Consider the following 18,934-nt stretch of genomic DNA (forward strand, 5'->3'; position numbering starts at 1 on the left):
TGATACACGAGAGTTGCTAAGAGGCCAGAACGGTCAACCAGAGACTCAGGTGCCATACTGTCCTCCTCACCCCTTCATATAACCTGGTATACCTCGCTCCTTCATTTACCGCCTTTCGAGCTAAAACTATTCGTATATCACACATTCAGCTTGCTCACGGAGGAATTTATCATACTCATGACTTCTGCGTTGAATGAAATCCCAAGTCTCACCTTTTCGAATGATGGTCCGCCGGTATCCTCGGGGCACAGTACAAGGGCTGTCAACAAGTACTTGTGTGACCCGATCGAGTTCCCGTTCGACGAAATGCCCAAAGATTACCCGGACAACTACACGCGAAAGGGGGTTGATCCTTCAATCCGCTTTCCTGATGAGTTAGTGTATAGAGCAGAGATCTGTGAGGCTGAACTGAAAAGTCTGGTAGGGAGTTGCAAGGGGGATATTGGCGAACAAGATCTAATAGATTACATACGGATTGGGGAGGCTTCCACGAATCTATACCAAATCGAGCGCGGAATTGAAAGGGTGTTGAAAGAGCTGAGTGGGGACTGGAAGGAGTGTATGAAAGCTTTATCTGAAGAAGAGAGAACGGCCCTTCAGTCTTCATCGGACCCTCAGATGAGATCATACAACCTCACTGTCGATTGCTTGCAAACTTTAGGAAGCTCCCAAACGAAGGAGCTCGAAGATCTCGTGAATGAGGAGACTGATTATGATTGGGAGGATAAGCACTATCTCATTTTTTTCACCCAAAACAGAGATTGGGAATATGAGATAGCTCGTATGACCATCAACGAAATCGAGCAGAGGCTAACGGATAGAAATCACCTGCCGTGGAAAGAACTCAATTGGGCGGGCGATTGAAGGGCGAGAATCACTACGCTAGACCGTATGGAGGCTTTCAGATCAATCAGGCTACCAATTCATGTGCGCCACCCTTGAATTTCAGAATATGCTTTCTTGACCGTTAGTCATCCATGAATCTAGTTCAGTGTTTCTCATTCGGAGCGGCGTTTTCAGCGCAGATGTCATGCTTCCTCCTTTGTAGTCTGACTAGTGTGTATGCATTGAAGGTCCTTTGGTGCGTGGGGAAAGTGCAAGAAGGTGCTGATACAAAAGATATCATATCTGCTTGATGTATCCGATCAGGCTTTGATGAGGATTAGATAGACAAATGGGACTTATCGGGACCTGGGCGGACTATAATCCACCTGCTTGTGACTTTGATATTGGTAGCGGCTCGGACAGTTCGTGGGACATGCATCTGATCCGTGAAGCCGATACACACTATCAAGCTGCTTCCATGCTTTTTAGCGTCTTTCTATGAGATGCACGCGGCGAGGATCGATCGAAGTTCTGACCAATAGTTATTCTCTTACCATGATGCCGTACAGACAGTTCACGGTTTCGATTTATAGTCGGACCATGACAGAGGTGATACAAATGACTTGGACTGTGTGAGGATGAGACATCCTTTGACATCATACAGAAATACAGTCGGAATGTCATTCTGTCTGAGCTTGTATCAAAGGAGGTACGCTGACCATAACACAATCCTCACTTATAGCGAATCTGTCGAGTCTGTTGTCAAAATGAAGAGCGCTCACTGATTGTCAAATGCAGTTTACTTTGACCTAATTCCAATACGAATCATTTGTGCTATCGTAACTCCAGCTGCTGGGTGTTCTTCGAAAATCAAAACACTTCTTGTCCAGCCAAGACGAAGAAATCATATCCAAGCAGCCAGAAGAAAAGGTGCAAGAAAATAGTTATAATCAACAGTGATCGGCCTGCCAGAATATTTCAGTAATCGTATAAACATGTTATACCAATCGGAATTTTGCGCATCTGGACGCAACTGCACTACCATACAGTCCGGATATAGCACTGCAAATCTGTCCCGAACCCTATCTTGTCCCCCCCAATTCAGCTCGGCTGGTACGTCTCCTTCTGCATTCGACCGCCCAGGAAAGGTCTGCTATGACCTTTCTGCCTCACCTTCTCACAAAGGTAGCCAATGGTCTTCGGGAGGCTCGGACACCTGTACGATCTACAGCGATTGTAGTAATTCTCAGGGTTTTGACTCCCCATCGTACGACGTCATCGAAGGTATACCTATCCCGATTCAAGGGGATCCTTCGAAATCATGGAACCATCTACGAGAGAGGGCCGAGAGTTGTCAAGAGCGATTGAAGAGTCTTGCCGGTACAGCGATATTCAGGGATGAGGATCCCGAGCTGAAACAAGGTAGATACGGTTCGATCATATCCACTTGTCTGTCCGATATCGATAGTCAAGAAAGGCGAACCACAAAGGCTACGGCAGAGTTGAGAGCTCGATGGAACGATTGGATCAAGGATGTTTCGGAGAAGGACCTCACAGACCCGTCTGTGCTTCGAAAAAAACAATCTTTCAATTCGGTAAATAGCTACATCGAGACCATCGGTAGCTACGATACCAAGGGGTTCATGGAATACGTTACTGATCCAAGTGGAAGGTCCAGCGCCGAAAAGGAATGGGTGCCTAGAGCCTCACTTGCAAAACTATGTTGGACCCGTGATAGGATGTATGGGGATATAGAAAACGATCTAACGAAGGTTGAGGGTGTACTGAGTAGACGGGGAGGTATCGCAGAAGTTTTGGGTCCCCTCAGGAGGCTTTATAGTACCGAGGATCATATCAGATCATACTACAACGAGAGACCCTTACACGAGGACGAACCTACAGTTTATCAGAAGGTCAACCCACCGGATACAAGGATGATCTACGCGATCAGTCTGAATCCTGACGATCCTACGGAGGTCATCGAGGATCTGCGCGGCGGAGAATGGAGAAACATAACCTGCGAGGAGTATGACAGGGTCCACGCCTTCGTGGATGAAGTCAAGGCCGACAAAGCGGCGTCGGGGGTTGTACCTTGTGAATTGAGGTATCCTGAAGCTTGAGATACGACTTATAGAGCCTTAATTCTACATGCTGTCTATACTTTTCGTCTTCCAGTGAAGACTGCTGGATTGGAGTCTAGTTTCATTGTGTATGCAAGTTATTTGATGCGAATCTTTTCGTCTTTTGCCGTTCTGCTGAACGAGTGCCACATACCTGAATGTAGTGGAATGACGTCATTACGTCATCCCTCCCTAGCACTGTACACGGACCACTAGCTGGTAATTGAGTGAACGGGTGAACACCTGATTCAACATTCAATCAACCAGTATTTATTACTTGTTATCGCTCTTTTCCACTCTCCCATTCTATCCTGGCACACAATTAATACTGCTCAAATCATCATAAACAGCAACGACGTATCATCATCCATCATGTGTGAGTGACCCCTCGCTGTATACACCCCACATCGTGTAGAATACTGACCCGTTCGACCTTTTAGCCAACCCAACTGACCTCTTCAACCAAGCCAAATCAGCAGCTACCACCGTAGCTTCCACAGTGGTCAACACAGCCACCAGCGCCGTCAACCAAGCTACCGCCCTTGCAGGCCAAGCAGCCAACTCGGATGCAGCTGCCAACGTGACTTCCTCAGCTAGATCCCTCGGATCTCAAGCTGCCTCCACTGCTGGATCGCTCGCCGGACAAGCTCACGCACAAGCCCATGCCCTGGCTCCTACCGTCATTCCCGCTCCTGCTGGGGGAGCCACCGCTGAAGGTGTAGATAACAGGGGTGATTTGAGCCCTACGGATGAAGTTGGCAAGGCAAAGTTCGAAAAGTTGTTTGAGAGTAGACATACTGCCAATGAGTTGAAAGATAAGGGTATCCTCAAGGGTGAGTTAAGCTGGCGTGTATGATGTTGTTCTTCCCTCTTCTCTGAGCTGACGACAGGGGCATGTTCATTAGGTGCACCTGGTGATTCCCTTGCGGGTAAACGAGCGGACCTCGAGAAAGCTATGCACAAGGTGTGTCCGAACATTACCGACCGGCAACTGGCAAGCACAAAGCTGACGTGATGAGTATGAATAGGACCAACTCGACAAGGATATCGCTCAACGACCTCAACCTGAAGAGTTGGTGAAGAAGGGAATCTTGAACCGTGAGTGGTTGGTCATTTATCGATTTTCTCCTTTGTCATCTAGTCGCACCATACCTGCCCCCGCATGTTCACCATCGCTTGAACCATATGTACTCTCTGCATGCTTCCCACAAGACCTGATATCAAGTCTCAACTGACCGACATCCATCACCACAGCCGACGAAGCCCCACCTGCCCAATAGGCGGCTCCGCAGCCTTTTGTCCGGGGTCCTCAGCATCGAACCATTTGGAATCTTTTTCCCTTGAGCTCCAACCGAGAGTGTCCGACGTGGAATTGCGTTTTATTTCGATCCGTTGCTTTTATATACCTTTATGAATGATAGCGAGCGAGTATATACCCCTTCTGCTGCGAATATGCATGTATATCTATATTCATGTATCCCGTACACACTGACGTGATCGTGAAACGGCGATCTATTTAGCTGAGACTTTACTCCTGTAACTCCGGTCGGATTAATCGGGGGCCGAACGGGAAAATCCTAATCACCCATTGGGGATTTTGTAATCGGGTGAGAACCCTGGATTAGGTGCGAAAAAGGTGAAATCGTAATGGTTTCTAATCTCTGATTAGTTAATTGTGTTGTGGTTGTAGACGGACAAGCAAGCGTACCAGGAGTAACTAACATCTTTGCATCTTCCATCCACCCAATCTTACTACTGATTTTGTATCTCTTATCGATACTCTCACTCAGCTTCTGTCTACAGCACAGTCATCACCATTTGCAGCCCTCTGATCAAGCTCCCTCCCTATTACGCAGAGATAGCTAGTCCCCATGGCGGTCTCAACACCCCAGACCACAGCGGCAGATCCGGTATCAAATAACCCGACGGCCCACAACGACACCAATCAACAATCAACACCCAACACACCAACGGCTGCGACTTCCTCTCCAAGAGTAGAACAGAGATCCGGATCCAGCGCTGGGATGGAGCTCAAACCTATCGGTATCCACAATGAGTCGAATACGTGTTTCTTGAATTCGACATTCCAAGCAGTACGTTGTCAATCTCTCTTTTCTCCTTGATTACCAGCCGCCGCTTTAAGCTGACCACTCCGGATCTCTCTCGTAGCTGAGTGCAACTGCCCCACTGACAACTCTATTATCATCCTCCCCTCAATCACCCTTGTCCATCCATGCCAATTCATCCCTTCCCGACCCGACTGTCCATCCCAAATTGATCCCTTCTTTACATCCCGATATTCTCGAACCCCCCCTCTACGAGCTGCTACCGGTAACAAGAGCATTTACAAACTCCCTACATAGAGCCTGGCGGATGAAAGAAGCTGGAGGAGGGACGTACGGACATGGAGAGACCTCGTCCAAAAGATCCATGTCGTTGAATTCGCTCTTGAGGGAAATCGCAAGGAAATACGATCAATACGATGATTACTCTCAACAGGACGCTCACGAATTGTTGAGGCATCTATTAGATTCGATGGAAATGGAGGAGAAAGACGTGATCAAGAAGTTACAACCCTCCAATAACAGTCATGGGTATGGATATGGAAACAATAAGAGGAAAAAGTCGAAATCCAATCTTAATAGTTTGAAATCTGGACAAACCACTCCTTCAGCCTCGAACACCATGAACAGCCATCAACAGCATCTGATGGATATCAAACATATCAGTCCCCTCCCCTCACCTCTACCCTCACCGGCAAACACTAGACCACCATCGCCCGGTCATAGAGATGTGGACCCCATGGCTCACGCTGTCCCGATCAACATCAATGGGCAGATGACGGGCCATGCGGTCCATGAAGAGCCGATCTTTTCGCCGTCTGATACTCCCGTAGAGAGTGGCTCGGAGATCGTGCAGCTTATACCGGATGAAGAAAGGTTGATACCGTTTGTGGATGTGCTGTTTGGTGGATCTTTGGCTAGTGTGGTAGTCTGCGAGAAATGTAAAGCTGTGAGTTGTACTCCATTTCGCCTGAAATGGGTATATCGCCCGTTTCCGTTTGACTCCTCAACGACAAGTGCTAATGTTCTCTGAATGCTCCTCAGGTCTCACATACCTACGAAGGCTTTCTTGACATCTCACTTTCCCTAAAAGGAGACGATCCGAAACCACGTAAGAGAGATAGACTAAGAGCGATGGCGCGCAAATTCCGACCTCGAAAATCAAACACTACATCCTCCGAGGCCCAACCCCATTCGGTGGTCTCGGAAAGTGAATTGTCAGAGACAGAAGGGCCCACCGAAAAAGGTCGCAGGAAAAGCATGGATTCGGATGACAGGATTACAATCGATTCTAACAATACAAACAGTAGTGGGCTGGGAAGAAGTAGCTCGACCATAAGCTTTGGCGGATTGAAAAGTAAACCTAGTTTCTCATTCAGAAGGAAAGATAAGAAGGCTGCTTCTCCTGTAATCGCTCCCTCGCCTACGTTTGAAGAAGATCACATAAAAAGCCCCGCTACATCCGTTCCCAATTCACCTTCATTATATGGCCAGGGAGGTCATGGCGACAGGAAACACAAACACCATCATAAACATCATGGTCCAGGACCTACACCTGCTCAAGCTGCTTATATCTCTCGTATACTGGCTCCTCCACCTGGAACGGTCGACCTGGATGACCCACTGGCTAAACTCCGTGCCGCGCAATCCGGTCAACCCATCGAAGTGTCTCCCTCCACTTCGTCGGAATACGGCCTGATCGATGCCCTCAGGGCGTTCACGTCTGTCGAAGTGCTGGAAGGTGAAAATGCTTTCGCGTGCAAGAAGTGCTGGAAGATCAAACATGGTTATTATGCCAAACATGAAGCTACGGTTAAGGAGGAGGACGAAGAACAACTGAAAGATGAAGAAGGGTTTCCTCAAACCTATACTAGAGATTCCGTTTCTACCGCCAGCTCCGTAGGAAACTCGCCATTGTTGATGCCCAATGCTCGGATGGGATCGCAATCTCATCAAGCACCCCAGATATCAGTGATGGGCTCGCCTTCCTCTGAAAAATCTTCAAATTCATCTTATTGGGATAATGATGGTAGACTGGGTAGATCTCAGAAAAACTCCAATAACCCTACTATCAGAGCGCCTTCGCCTCTGAGAAGACAATTAGAGCTGGAAGAACAAGAGAAATTGAACTCGCAAATGGCTTCCGCGACATTATCTTCGACCTATGGATCGGACTACTCAGGTATGACTATGGATAGTGTGACCAGTACGAACACCACTTCGTCAAGATCGATTGACGGTAATGATACCTCTACGGATAATCTGGCTGAAGAACCTGAAGAAGAGGATGAGGAAGAGGAATCAGATGGATTATCGGATTCTGACACTTCCATTGATGAAAACCACCATAATGGACCTAACGAAGATACGAACCTCGATGATGGGAAGAAAAAGAAGAAGAAGAAATCGAAGAAGGATAAAGATGCGAATAAGAGATCGCACCATGTAGTAATGGGCCGGGCTTTCAAGAGGTACTTGATTGCTAAGAAGCCTGAGATTCTGGTGTTCCACTTTAAGAGGTTTAAGCAGACGGCTAAGAGTTATAGTTTTTCGAGCTTCTATGACCTGAAGAAGTGAGTTAAATCCCTGCTACTGCAATGTCCCTCTCTGCACTCTCTCGACATCCCCCTCTTCATGCTGCGGTGATTCGAGTGATCATTGGACATCGCCACGAATTGTATCGTACTTACCAATTCTTTGTGCAATTCGCAGAATCGACGACTTTGTCTCCTTCCCTGAGACTCTCGACCTCGCACCGTTTCTCGCACCCAACAGACAAGATTATAAAGTGAACCAAACTCCCTCTGGACCACGCGCAACATACATGGAATGGGCGAATCCCGAGCAAGGGCCCGAGCTGGAACCAGTCATGTATAGGCTGTATGGTGGGTTCATCCATTTCCAATATCTGCATTCTATATTCGAAGAAGTCCAATGGAAATATCCGAGCAGATCAAGGCCGCTAATTTCTTGTCGTCCCATCAATAGCTGTCGTAGTTCACCTAGGAACGATGATAGGAGGACATTACATTGCCTACTGCTTGATCGACCCGGAACAGATGTTTGGTCCCTCCGCCGAAGGGGAAGGGGCGGAGAATAAGACGCCGGTGGTTGAACCTACCGATCAGAGGAGTATCAAGTCGCAGCAGAGTGGAGCTGCTGGGAGTGGGAAGAATAAGAAGGATAGGAGGGTTTGGTGTTTCTGTTCAGAGTGAGTTGGAGCTCTCTACCTACAGGCTATTGAACCTTAGTATTCGGTCGAGAAACATGGCAGGGCTGATATTGGGTCATTTGGGTCATATCACTAGTACGTCAATCCGCTTGGCAAGTATCGAAGAAGTGTTGAGTCAGAAAGCGTATCTATGTTTCGTGAGTTACATACCCTCCCGCAGTGACTTCACTGGTGGTAGTATACTGACGGGTTTTGATTTGAACATGTGATCAGTACGAGAAAGTGTCGCAATAGAACATGACGCAATGAAGATGGCGTGGGAAATAGAATCTATAGTCTCATACTTTATTGTTCATGTTGAACGGGTAGATCCGGATTTGGATTTGGATTGAGATTGTATTACTAGATATATTCAGATACAGTATATTGGTAACATGCATAGTCTGGTTACTTGTGTTTCAGTGGCCTACCGATAGCCTCGATTACATCTTCATTTCATCCTCGGTACAATCCTTCGAATTGTAATGACCCCTACTAATCGGGTCGCAGCATACCTATCCGCCTGGTTGCTCTTCATCATCCTGATCACCTTCGTCAACAACACCCTATGTATATATCTTGTCAGAGAAAACTCCACATGCAGATATGGAAGCAACTCACATCGTCGACACCTTCTACCTCTTCTTCATCGCCCTCCACCTCCCCCTCATCCTGATTCAGATCCTCGACCAGATACTTCCCACTATTATACTCCTCTATAAAACCCTCACACAAATTGTCAGGCGCGGGATAATGGTTCTCCCACACATACATGTATTTCGTTCTGATTAGATTCTTGATGAGTCGGAACAATGAGGGGGGGTACCATCCCGTTTGTAGCTATGCCGCATCGACATATCAGCCCACCATTCGTTACCAGGTAAAGTAAAGTCTTGTGAACGATTGAGGGAAAAGGCGTAGAGGTGGACTGGCTCACCGAACATTTGTTATTCAGTTTATCGACGTCGTTGATATATCTTGCTATGAGGGGATCAGTGATATCTATGAATTGATAATCCCCTCTTTCTCTGTTTAGATACCTCCCATTGAATATGTGAGCTTCCCTGTGCGTTGAATATCAGATCAGCTAGGCCATGCTTGAAATCACAGGGTGGTCCATCTCCACGCATATATAGTGATAATGGGAGGGTCGAAATGATATCTGGGATTAATTTCAGGGTTTTTACTGCAATCGGCACTCACGTCATGTCCAAGGGCGGTCTCTCGCCCTGCTCAATCAACTGTTCTTGCTTCTCCACCCACCATCCCTTCTGCTTGGTCTCGTTCACTCCTTCGTTCTCCTCCTCCGAGTCGAGGGGGTCGACGTTGATGGGAGTTTTGACGGTCTTCTTGTTCGGGTAGAAGAATATACGTTGGTACCTGTTGAAGGAGAATGATTTTAGTCAAAGACATGGTTTTTCAGGCGTAGTGATACAGGACCTCAAGCAAAAGAGAGAATAAAAGGGAGATACCCACTTGTACGATTCCCTATCTCCACATGGATCATACCCAAATCTCACGAGACATTTCCAGAACGGTCCTGTACCCATTATATACGATACGGTCGGTATATACGCTTTAACTCTATGAATGTGCTACTTGTCAGCTGACTATACGACTCTATCCAATGAAGTACCATATAGATTGAGTAGCTGACCTCTGCAATTCCTTGCGCTCGTTGACGTCAAATCTAGCGAACAGGGCATATCTCATCCATACAGGTCTTTCTTCGAACAGCTATAACCATTACGTCAATACACCGATTCACAGTCTCTAATGCGCAGTGAGAACCACATAGGGGAGTTGTCACTCACATCCTTCAATTTCTTCAACAACCCAGCATCCAGCTCTCCCAACTTATTCTTAACTTGCATGGTCGGTTCCCTCGGTACATCCCCCAATTTATGATCATGCGGTACGTTTATCGGACCCACTCCCGCTACCCTCGCTTTATTCACGTATCGCCTCTTCCACGTCTGCGTACGACGGTCGAAGAAGGGCTCGGAGACTACCTGGTTTGGAACCTTGTAGCTGCGTGCGACATGATTATCAGTACTATCATCTCATCAGGAGCAGTTGGGTTGCACCCACTTGTACGAATATGGTAGATTTTTGGTGGAGAATATAGGTGTGGGTTGTAAGTCAAGTTTTGACTTGTATTTGATTTTGGGATCGAAGGGGTTGCTGTGGGGTTGCAGGAAATCTTCCTCGAGTGGTGAGAAGGAGTAATCGAGGATTGCGTTGTCTAAATCAGTGACAGTATGGGAGCGTCAGCAGAAGTATCACCACATGACAAGTTTTTGGCCTTAGGAACAAGAAGTATACCAACAGTCTAATGACTTGAGCGAGTTGACCAGATTAGCTGTAGGTCCCTCTGGATCAGGCGTCCATTGATAATCTGCCATAGCTATAATCACCCGTATCAGTGATCGACTCTCTTTCATTCAAGTGACAACACCAACTTACATCGGAACCTAACAGTTTGAGGGACAGACCCGACCACCTCCGATCTGAATACACCTTCATCCTTATCTTTCCCCTTCCTCCGCCTCTTCGTGATCTTCAATAACAACTTCTGACTAGGTATCCTATGTCCCCTGACGGGACTTTCGAAGGACGAAGGATCGTCCAACCCCCTATAACGCATTTCCAGTATCGGCCTGGCTACCGAGCTGGTGTTGGAGCTTGCGGAGGAAGAGGAGGGAGCATTGAAACATTCGTTTATATCTTGTTGGGATATTACTTTGAGGATCGAACTTGGATGGGAGATTGGTCCGGGATACTCTATAGAGCCAAAGATGTGTTTGGGCAGGTATTTGAAGGGGGCAGATGATGATGAGCCTTGATTCGCTTCCTCCCCTCTTTCGCTGTTGAATGAATCCCTCCTTGAGGATGTGTCTGACCCTCCTGAGGACATGTTGCTATATGCTGAGCATGTATATGTATGCTGTCATGGGATGTATAGAGAGATGGAAGTTGGATGTGGATTGTTGTTGATTACCCGAGTAAGATAGTTTATTTATCTTTATGGTGGTATGCTTGTGCGCGTCGGATCGTTCGAACATCATCACTTCAACTCTTTTTCATCGGTAATCACCATACCACCCTACCTCTTCACCCTCACCCATCCTCCCTCAAAACGGTGCATCCACTGACATCCACCATACCAGAACGAAGAGGACGAACAGGGCTTTCGAATGATTCATCATAAATACATTGCACCTCAACCTAACGTGTTCTGAAATAGTCCGAAGAAGAATCAACATGAAAGTGAGTCCATCCCTTTGAACTGGGTTATTCGAAGTGATGAAAGTACTGATAGATCCATGCATCCATCCATTACAGTACCTTCTCAACTTCCTCGAAGGTATACCCGATGCTCCCCAACTCTCAGATCCAGAGTTTCAGCAGTTGTTGATTGACGTGCAAGCTGGTAAAGTGGGTGGTATTTTCCCTCTATCGCTGTTCGGTCCGGTTGGCAATTTGGCACTTTTCCTCGATATCATCCTACTCTTTCTCCGCATTTTTTCTCTTCAGTATGGGTCAAACACACGTTGTGATTGCCGAATGCTAATGACCTGATTTGTGCTGTAGAGCTCGAACAAATCGACCGCAGATGCATTCTACGATAGTTTAGAGAAGATAGTAAACGAGCTGAAAAGTACTGTGCGTCATGACGTCCTTCGTTTTGCTCTACACTCTATACACTTGCCGTGTCTCATCATTGACTCGCTTCAATTGATTGTAGCCCGAGTCGTTGGCTTTCCAGAAACCAGTATCTAAGAAAGATGCTCCTGATTATTACGAAGGTGAGCTTGTAAATGCTGTTCCCCCAGTTCATTCCTGATCATCTTTCGTCTTCGAGGGAAAGTAAAGTGGAATGATTGAGTACTGACCTACACCCATTGGGTATCAGTCATCAAGAAACCTATGGACCTGACTACCATCCTGCGAAATGTGAAAGCTAGGAAATACAAGAACAAGGCAGAGTTCGCATCTGATTTGGCGTTGATTTGGGAGAACTGTTATGAATACAACAGTCAGGAGGTGAGTCCAACAAATCATCTTCCTTAACCACCTCTCTCAATAATATACATATCCGCCTCTCTCCGTTGATCCCACGCTACGTATCTATTGGAACATACTAATACGGTCCCTTGGATAGACCCACCCCTTGCGAGCCGCAGCAAGGTATATGAGACTAAAAGCGGAACATCACCTCGAATACCTTGTAGACAAGAACGAAAAACCCATTAACCCCCTGCAAGCCCTCTTACCCCAGGGTACCAATCTCAATGGCTCGCCTGCACCTGGTATTGGTGGATCTTCATCTACCAGAGCATCTGCGCTGGGAGGTGAGGTGGGGAATGGCTTGGGAGGAGAAGCAGGAAATGATGAGGATGCTGCTGGGGAGAGTGATGATGGGTTGGGATTGGGTGCGGAGGAACAGGACCAGGGTTTTCGCGAGGGAGGGGGGGTACCGGACGGAGGAGGAGGAAGAGATCAAGAGGGTGAGTACTATTTTCTGGCTCTATTGCAAAGACACCCCGGGAGTCCCGGCAGTCCCTTCGGAAATACCCCTTCATTGTCGGATTGGTATGTACTGGACATGAGGAATGACGTGAAGCTGATTCCTACTGTTGAACTCCAGGTCAATCGCAGAGAAGTAGAAGAGATACTAGCGTAGCTTCAACTTCGAGACCTAGGATGAATGGTGTCTCGCGAAGAAGTGTAAGTCGTCGGTTCCTACTTAGTATGAATTTTCTACCGTCCATGCTCATTATGATATGACGCAGCCCCCCGCATTTCGCCCCCAGCTGAACACGTCCCTCGACTCCTCGCCCGCTCTCATCCGAACCCCATACTCTATGACCCACTTCATGCCTGTCTCACTCAATCAACCTGGACCTTCATTCTCCGATAAGGGCAAAGCCAAAGAAATATTATATGGGAATGCTCCTCCCACATGGTTCCCCATGCCCTCTTCCTCGACACCGATATCAACAGGATATGACGAGGAGGATCTGAAACTAGAGGGATACTGGTGGGGTGCCATGTCAAGCACGAATGAGGATGCCCTGATTGGTGGATTACCTTCCATCCCACAGATGTGCGATCCAATACCACCCAAGAGGAAACGTATCAAACGGTCCCACCCTCACGGCAAAATACCTAATGGAGATGTCATATCGCCAAAGAAGGGTAAGAAGAGTAGAGATGGGCCAGTGAATATAAGAAGGATGGTACATTCAACCGTTGAGAAGCTGCACGAGTCAAGGACGACGATGAATCGCATACAGGAGTTTCAGAGGGTAGAGCTGGAGGGAGGTGTGCTGCCTTCGAGAGAGCTGGAAAGTCAGAAGGAGAAATTGATGAAGAAGGAGGAGAAGTATCAGAGATCTTTAGCTAGAGAGGAGGATCTGGAGAAGATAAAGGAGAGGAGAAAGGCAGGAGGGGAAGTAGGGGAAGAGGAGGCTGTGGGGGAACTGAAGAGGGCCAGTGCGGCGCTTCTGGCTCATTCGGGATTTGAGGGTGAGTATATGTCTGATCCGACCTCTGTCAAACCCCCGTGTGAGGAGTTGGCGGTGTTAGTGTAGCTGATCGTCCTGGATTGAATTTAGGCGCAAATGAAATTGCTTTGGATATGTTTACTAGAGTAGCCGTCGATCACTTGACGAATATAGGTAAAACATTCAGATTGTTGATGGATGGATTTTCCAACAAGATGACTTCTGAGGTTAGTCTGTCTTCTCTTTCTCAGTTTCATGGATGAATGTAGCGCCGGGCTGATGTACTGAATTTTTGGGATACTTAGGAAATCATACTTCACGCATTACATGAGAATGGCGAGATCCAGACTGAAGATTTGGAGGCGCATATGAAAGATGATATAGAGCGGGAGAGCGTCAAGGTCGGTGATATGCAGAGAAAGATTAGACAGGCTTTCAAAGAGGTTGTAAGTTTTATCTTCTCCCATCGACGATATTCTCTTTCAATGGGTGGTAATGTGATGACTGATTTTGCAACATCATTCCAGACCACCGCACCGGTAATCGAAGACGATATGATGTTTGCCAACAATGGTGAAATGCTTATGGAGTGGGTCTTTTTACCTTCTCATTGTGGTGAGCTAAGAGCTGATATCAAAGCAGTGGTAACTTTGCCGACGAGTTGGGAGAAGATTTCCTCGGTCTGCGAGACTTGGGTATTGACAAGGAATTCGGACTATCGTCACTTACTGTCCCGTCTTCGTTATTCTATGGAAGGAGAAAGAGACTGGCAGCAGCTCAGGGAGAGTAGGTTGAGCATTTTTGTTGGATTCAATTCAATCCTCTTCCTGTACCATCTCCATGACCACTCGTGATCTCATGCTGATAAATATCATAATGTGGTATAGTGACAAGGAAGATTTACCCGACTATCCACCACCGCCCCCCTTCATCCCTCTCAACATATCAAGTATCCCGACCCACCTCCCCGCGCTCCTTCACGCATTCTATGCGGCACGTATGGAATCTGGCCTATCTATCACCGAAGACGACGTGTTCGACCCCTCTCATGCTCAGATAGGAAGTTTGGGTCAGGTGATATTCAAGAATCCTCCGACGGTGAATGTGGTTCCTAGTGCAGGAGGGGCGACCAAGAAGAAGAGGGATAGGGAGAAAGAAGATGGCGAGGAGGAGGAGAAAAAGAAAAAGGCCGTGGCGAAGAAGGCTGTGTAGGTTATTTCTGTCTACTGAATATTTAGAGGGAGCATGCTAATTTATGCGATCAACTTGGATAGACCGGGTGTGGGTAAAGGTAATTGGGGTGAGTAATTCAGCTACAGGTAGTGAATAGAAAAGTCAAAGAAGCTGATAATCCTTCTTGTATAGTCCGTCCATCAAAGGAAGAAAAGGCTAGAAGGTTGGCTGAGAAGGCTGCTACGACCAGCCAGGAAGGTGTGCCTAATGGTAATTCCAAGGCGAACGGGGTGAGTAATGGTGATAATGGTCAAGAGGAAGACGCAGAGGGAGAGGAGGAATGATAGTTCTTGGGGAATAGAGAGGGTAATTTGGATGATGCTTAGTATAATTGTGATTGTTGAGTAAAGATGAGAAGAGGTTGTATGGGGCTTGAGACAGGAGACTCAACCCACGGATGTCGTTGTTGTTGTACCTTGTCTATGATCTTGGTGAGATACTAGATCACATATGCATAATCACATATCACTGGATCCTATCATAGCTCGACGCATGAGCAGTATTATCCTTTGATAGCTTGAGTGAGATAGCAGGGCACAAAAACGATGCCAAGTTGCCACTGGCACTAGAAGTCGAGTGGTTGTACGGTGGTAAACCGGTTATAAGAGTGCTCGTAAGGCGTTGATTGCATCATACTCGAGTACTACCCGTCATCATCCATCATCCATCCATCCCATCCTCCACCACACAGTCCAGTCCTCACCTGATCATACATCACACATCTTACCTTTCCCATCTACATCTCCTTGCTATCTCAATTGCGAAACATCCACCAGCGGTACCTTGTCCCTTGTCTTGTCATGCTTCTTGCTCAATAGCGATACCCACTAGTCTTAACAACAACTCACGATGGCCCGGTAAGTCCCCCTCTACCCTTATCCGAGTGTCCACAACCCCTACTAATTCAGTCTCATCCTATAGAGATCCCCCCTCTTTGCTCTCTTCTTCGGAACTAAGAGATATATCCCTCACGCCCTCTTCGATCCGGTCCGCGAAGATCACTATCATTCATCCTCAGCTTAGGGATCTGATCTTACCGCTCGAACGCGGTCGGGTACTTTATCCGAGGGGAGCAAGTATAGAGGAACAGAGATGGTTGCCGGCTATTGAGGAGGAGGAGGGTGAGGAGGGGATGGCTAAGAGGGGGGTGAGTGTTCGGTCATACTTTGCTCTCCCTGCCCCAACCTCAATACTGGAACTGAAGAGCCTGCTGGGCTAAGCAGTATGGATGCTGATTTGTGTGAGGGTCTATAGATCACTGGAAGTACTAGACCTTTAATTCAGCTCGATTTCGTTCCCAACTGTCTTACCGCTAGGTAAGTACAGTCTACACCTTCCGACTTCATCATGGCTATCGTGCGGGATGTCAATATTGATGTTCTGCGCTGTCGATGCCTTAGTCAATCGATATTCGCCTGCGGAGGTCAACACGGCGAATTATACATCTCTGATCTACCTCAACCTCTCCCTTCATCGCCCAATCCATTGACAAGCAAATACATCTCCTACCCGCCCAGGATCAAGCCTTTTGTGATCAAGACTATCTTATCCGGTAGATCTATCAACAATTCGATAATCATACCTCCTACATGGCCTCATCAATGGTCAAAGGTATCTGAAGAGAAGAGACTGGGTTATATAGGACGTGGATCGAGGAAATGGGAAGAACTGGGTAGATACGATGATAACTCTGAGGAGATGTCATTGGGCAAGACAGAGAATGGGCAATGGGTCACCAGAAGACCTTCTCCAATACATTTCGAGGATCAAGACGAGGACGAAGATATGGATATTTCTGCGGATGAAGATGATGAAGATGAGGTCGATATGATGTCAGAAGATATTGATGAAGATGACGAAGAAGATGAAGACGACGTCACATCCCCTATATCCGATTCATCAGTGGCTACCTACCCCAACACCGTCCCGTTCCTTCATGCACCTCGAATCCCGCATCTACCCAACCCCGCTCAACGAGCATCATCCTCATCGTCACGTCGTACCACCTCGTTCAGTGCGCACTCTGATACTCATCCTCGAGATCGATTGAGAAGACAATCGATTTCTTCGCTGGAAGGGAGGCATGGTCATCCGCCAATTCAAATTGTTAGTTCCAGATATCCCGCCCATCTACCTATTGGTCGTTCGTCAAGAGCAGGATCACAAAGTAGTACTCGATCTCATCGGGGAGCTGTACCGCCTGATACCTCCCATCGAACGAAAGCGCATTCAAACACAAGAAAGAAGGAGGTAGTGGATGAACCCCGCATCTTGATATCGAACAACGACTGTACAGTCAAAATGTTTTCCTTACACTCTGTACCCTCTTCTTCATCCTCTTCGCATCGACACACAAGTACGATCGAAGAGCGAGATCCAATCGCCGCGCCATTCTACACAGAAGGCAGAGAACCATTCGTAGCCTCCGTCAGAGCATCTCAGCGGGATCGAGATCGACTCAATGCTAGACCCTTAGATAGGCTCGGCCTAGGTGCACCAAGAGGCTCAACCTCGAGGAATGGGACTTCGTTCGAATGGACCTCGAATCATTCTCATGCTCATAGGGGACCGTACCTTCCTGATAGTCCCGATTCTACTTCTCTCACTCCCTTTACACTGGCTGAACGAGAAACCCTGTCATTGCAGAGAGATTTGAGAAGGGCGTCGGAAGGGTTGAGGGCGGAACATGATAATTTGAGGAGAAGCAGGGAGGACTTTGAGATGATTATTGGAATGAGGATTGATCAGAATCGGTCGAATGCGCAGGCTGCGAGGAATGATAATACGGCTGGAGATGGGGATGCACGGGAAGAGAGGAGGTTGAACAAAGTTGGGGGGACGAGGTTCAAGGTCGCTACTAATCATTGTGAGTTATCGTGTCGATAACTCAAGGTGGTCAAAGGGAACATCATAGAATCTACGGTCTATGGGTGCTGATTGCGGCACTTGTGGATTTCAGCTTCGTTATCGCCTGACTTGAAGACCATGGTCTCCGTTGGCGATTCTACTGAAGTTACTATATTCGAGGTAATTGATGGTGGAAGGGAGTTCAGGAAGATAGCAGTTTACGATGGTGAGCTAAATATCGAGAGTTATGGTTTTCAATCAGCTAAGCTATCTGTTTTTGACAGCTGCAACAGATGCTGGCTTTTCGACTGCATGGAGTAAAGATGGCCGGAAATTCGCTGTGGCCAGTCAAGGCAAGTTCAAACATCCCATAATCAGCTTATCATGTAATCTCAAGGCCAGTGTAGCTAATACTGTAAGGGAGTACAGACGGTCAAGTGACTGTATGGGATCATCGCTCCTCAAAGCCACTAGCGATATTTCATACTTCCGACAACGCCACCTCCCTATCGGAACAACCATCATTCGTAAATGATATCTCGGCTTCGCATCTCTCATCTTCCCCTTCTTCCTCTACTTCGTCTGGCGGATGGAATGTCGTTGGTCCGGAGGGGATCGTCTTGAGAGATCCTATTACTGGTACACCTCGTACGGGGACTAGTACGTCTGGTAAAGAGGCTGCAAGGGTGGTTAAGTTTAGTCCGGAGGGAAGTAATAGGGATTTGATGGTGTTTTCAGAGGTGAGTCGTGTCTCGTGACCAATCATCAAGCTTTAACCATGAATGATCGGATGATCAATACGGAAGGCAACTGCGTGAATGCAAACGAAGCTGACATATTATCGCCTGTATCATAGGAAAACTCAAATATCCACCTAATCGACGCCCAGACATTCCACACCCACGTCGTCATACCTGTCCCACACATCCCTTCGGGGACAGCAGATCCAGATGCCCAGTCAAAACCCAGACAAGGTGTTGAGAATGGGACATGGGGCATAGCGGGAGTGGGCTTCGACCCGACGGGAGATTGGCTGTATAGTGGGACTGAGCGGACCGTCGTGGAATGGGATCTGAAGAGGGGGTGTGGGGGTGGTGGGGGTGTATGGGGATTGGCTTAGTGCCA

General features: G+C 47.4%; 7 protein-coding genes across 7 annotated transcripts; 6 read left to right on the forward strand and 1 right to left on the reverse strand.

Moving 5' to 3' along the window:
- Positions 1–306: 306 nt before the first annotated feature.
- I302_105011 (uncharacterized protein) lies at positions 307–864 on the forward strand (the record flags this gene model as incomplete). Its single annotated transcript, XM_019195491.1, has 1 exon — positions 307–864. The coding sequence occupies one exon, from the start codon at positions 307–309 to the stop codon at positions 862–864; it is 558 nt and encodes a 185-aa protein (XP_019042314.1).
- A 956-nt stretch (positions 865–1,820) lies between these two features.
- On the forward strand, positions 1,821–2,945 carry I302_105012 (uncharacterized protein; the record flags this gene model as incomplete). The annotated part of the gene is made up of 1 exon (XM_019195490.1): positions 1,821–2,945. The coding sequence occupies one exon, from the start codon at positions 1,821–1,823 to the stop codon at positions 2,943–2,945; it is 1,125 nt and encodes a 374-aa protein (XP_019042313.1).
- Positions 2,946–3,317: 372 nt separating this feature from the next.
- Positions 3,318–4,225, forward strand: I302_105013 (uncharacterized protein; the record flags this gene model as incomplete). Its single annotated transcript, XM_019195489.1, has 5 exons — positions 3,318–3,321; positions 3,386–3,778; positions 3,851–3,909; positions 3,974–4,043; positions 4,200–4,225. 5 exons carry the CDS (start codon positions 3,318–3,320, stop codon positions 4,223–4,225), a joined length of 552 nt encoding a protein of 183 aa, XP_019042312.1.
- Positions 4,226–4,816: 591 nt separating this feature from the next.
- Positions 4,817–8,474, forward strand: I302_105014 (uncharacterized protein; the record flags this gene model as incomplete). The annotated part of the gene is made up of 8 exons (XM_019195488.2): positions 4,817–5,038; positions 5,115–5,957; positions 6,053–7,214; positions 7,281–7,581; positions 7,721–7,893; positions 7,997–8,219; positions 8,317–8,377; positions 8,454–8,474. 8 exons carry the CDS (start codon positions 4,817–4,819, stop codon positions 8,472–8,474), a joined length of 3,006 nt encoding a protein of 1,001 aa, XP_019042311.2.
- A 260-nt stretch (positions 8,475–8,734) lies between these two features.
- I302_105015 (uncharacterized protein) lies at positions 8,735–11,136 on the reverse strand (the record flags this gene model as incomplete). The annotated part of the gene is made up of 10 exons (XM_019195487.1): positions 8,735–8,785; positions 8,841–9,059; positions 9,157–9,283; positions 9,423–9,599; positions 9,696–9,803; positions 9,877–9,956; positions 10,034–10,250; positions 10,311–10,464; positions 10,549–10,626; positions 10,686–11,136. 10 exons carry the CDS (start codon positions 11,134–11,136, stop codon positions 8,735–8,737), a joined length of 1,662 nt encoding a protein of 553 aa, XP_019042310.1.
- A 347-nt stretch (positions 11,137–11,483) lies between these two features.
- On the forward strand, positions 11,484–15,246 carry I302_105016 (uncharacterized protein; the record flags this gene model as incomplete). Its single annotated transcript, XM_065869975.1, has 15 exons — positions 11,484–11,489; positions 11,565–11,657; positions 11,814–11,885; positions 11,968–12,028; positions 12,136–12,266; positions 12,385–12,730; positions 12,871–12,950; positions 13,016–13,751; positions 13,841–13,956; positions 14,035–14,175; positions 14,257–14,318; positions 14,372–14,515; positions 14,617–14,937; positions 15,004–15,029; positions 15,095–15,246. 15 exons carry the CDS (start codon positions 11,484–11,486, stop codon positions 15,244–15,246), a joined length of 2,487 nt encoding a protein of 828 aa, XP_065726047.1.
- Positions 15,247–15,811: 565 nt separating this feature from the next.
- I302_105017 (uncharacterized protein) lies at positions 15,812–18,929 on the forward strand (the record flags this gene model as incomplete). The annotated part of the gene is made up of 8 exons (XM_065869976.1): positions 15,812–15,819; positions 15,884–16,109; positions 16,217–16,278; positions 16,363–17,828; positions 17,922–18,035; positions 18,094–18,162; positions 18,239–18,549; positions 18,666–18,929. The coding sequence occupies 8 exons, from the start codon at positions 15,812–15,814 to the stop codon at positions 18,927–18,929; spliced, it is 2,520 nt and encodes an 839-aa protein (XP_065726048.1).
- Between the last annotated feature and the right edge of the window lie 5 nt (positions 18,930–18,934).

The sequence above is a fragment of the Kwoniella bestiolae genome, chromosome 3, assembly GCF_000512585.2.
Source record: "Kwoniella bestiolae CBS 10118 chromosome 3, complete sequence".
NCBI classification, from domain to species: Eukaryota; Fungi; Basidiomycota; class Tremellomycetes; order Tremellales; family Cryptococcaceae; genus Kwoniella; species Kwoniella bestiolae.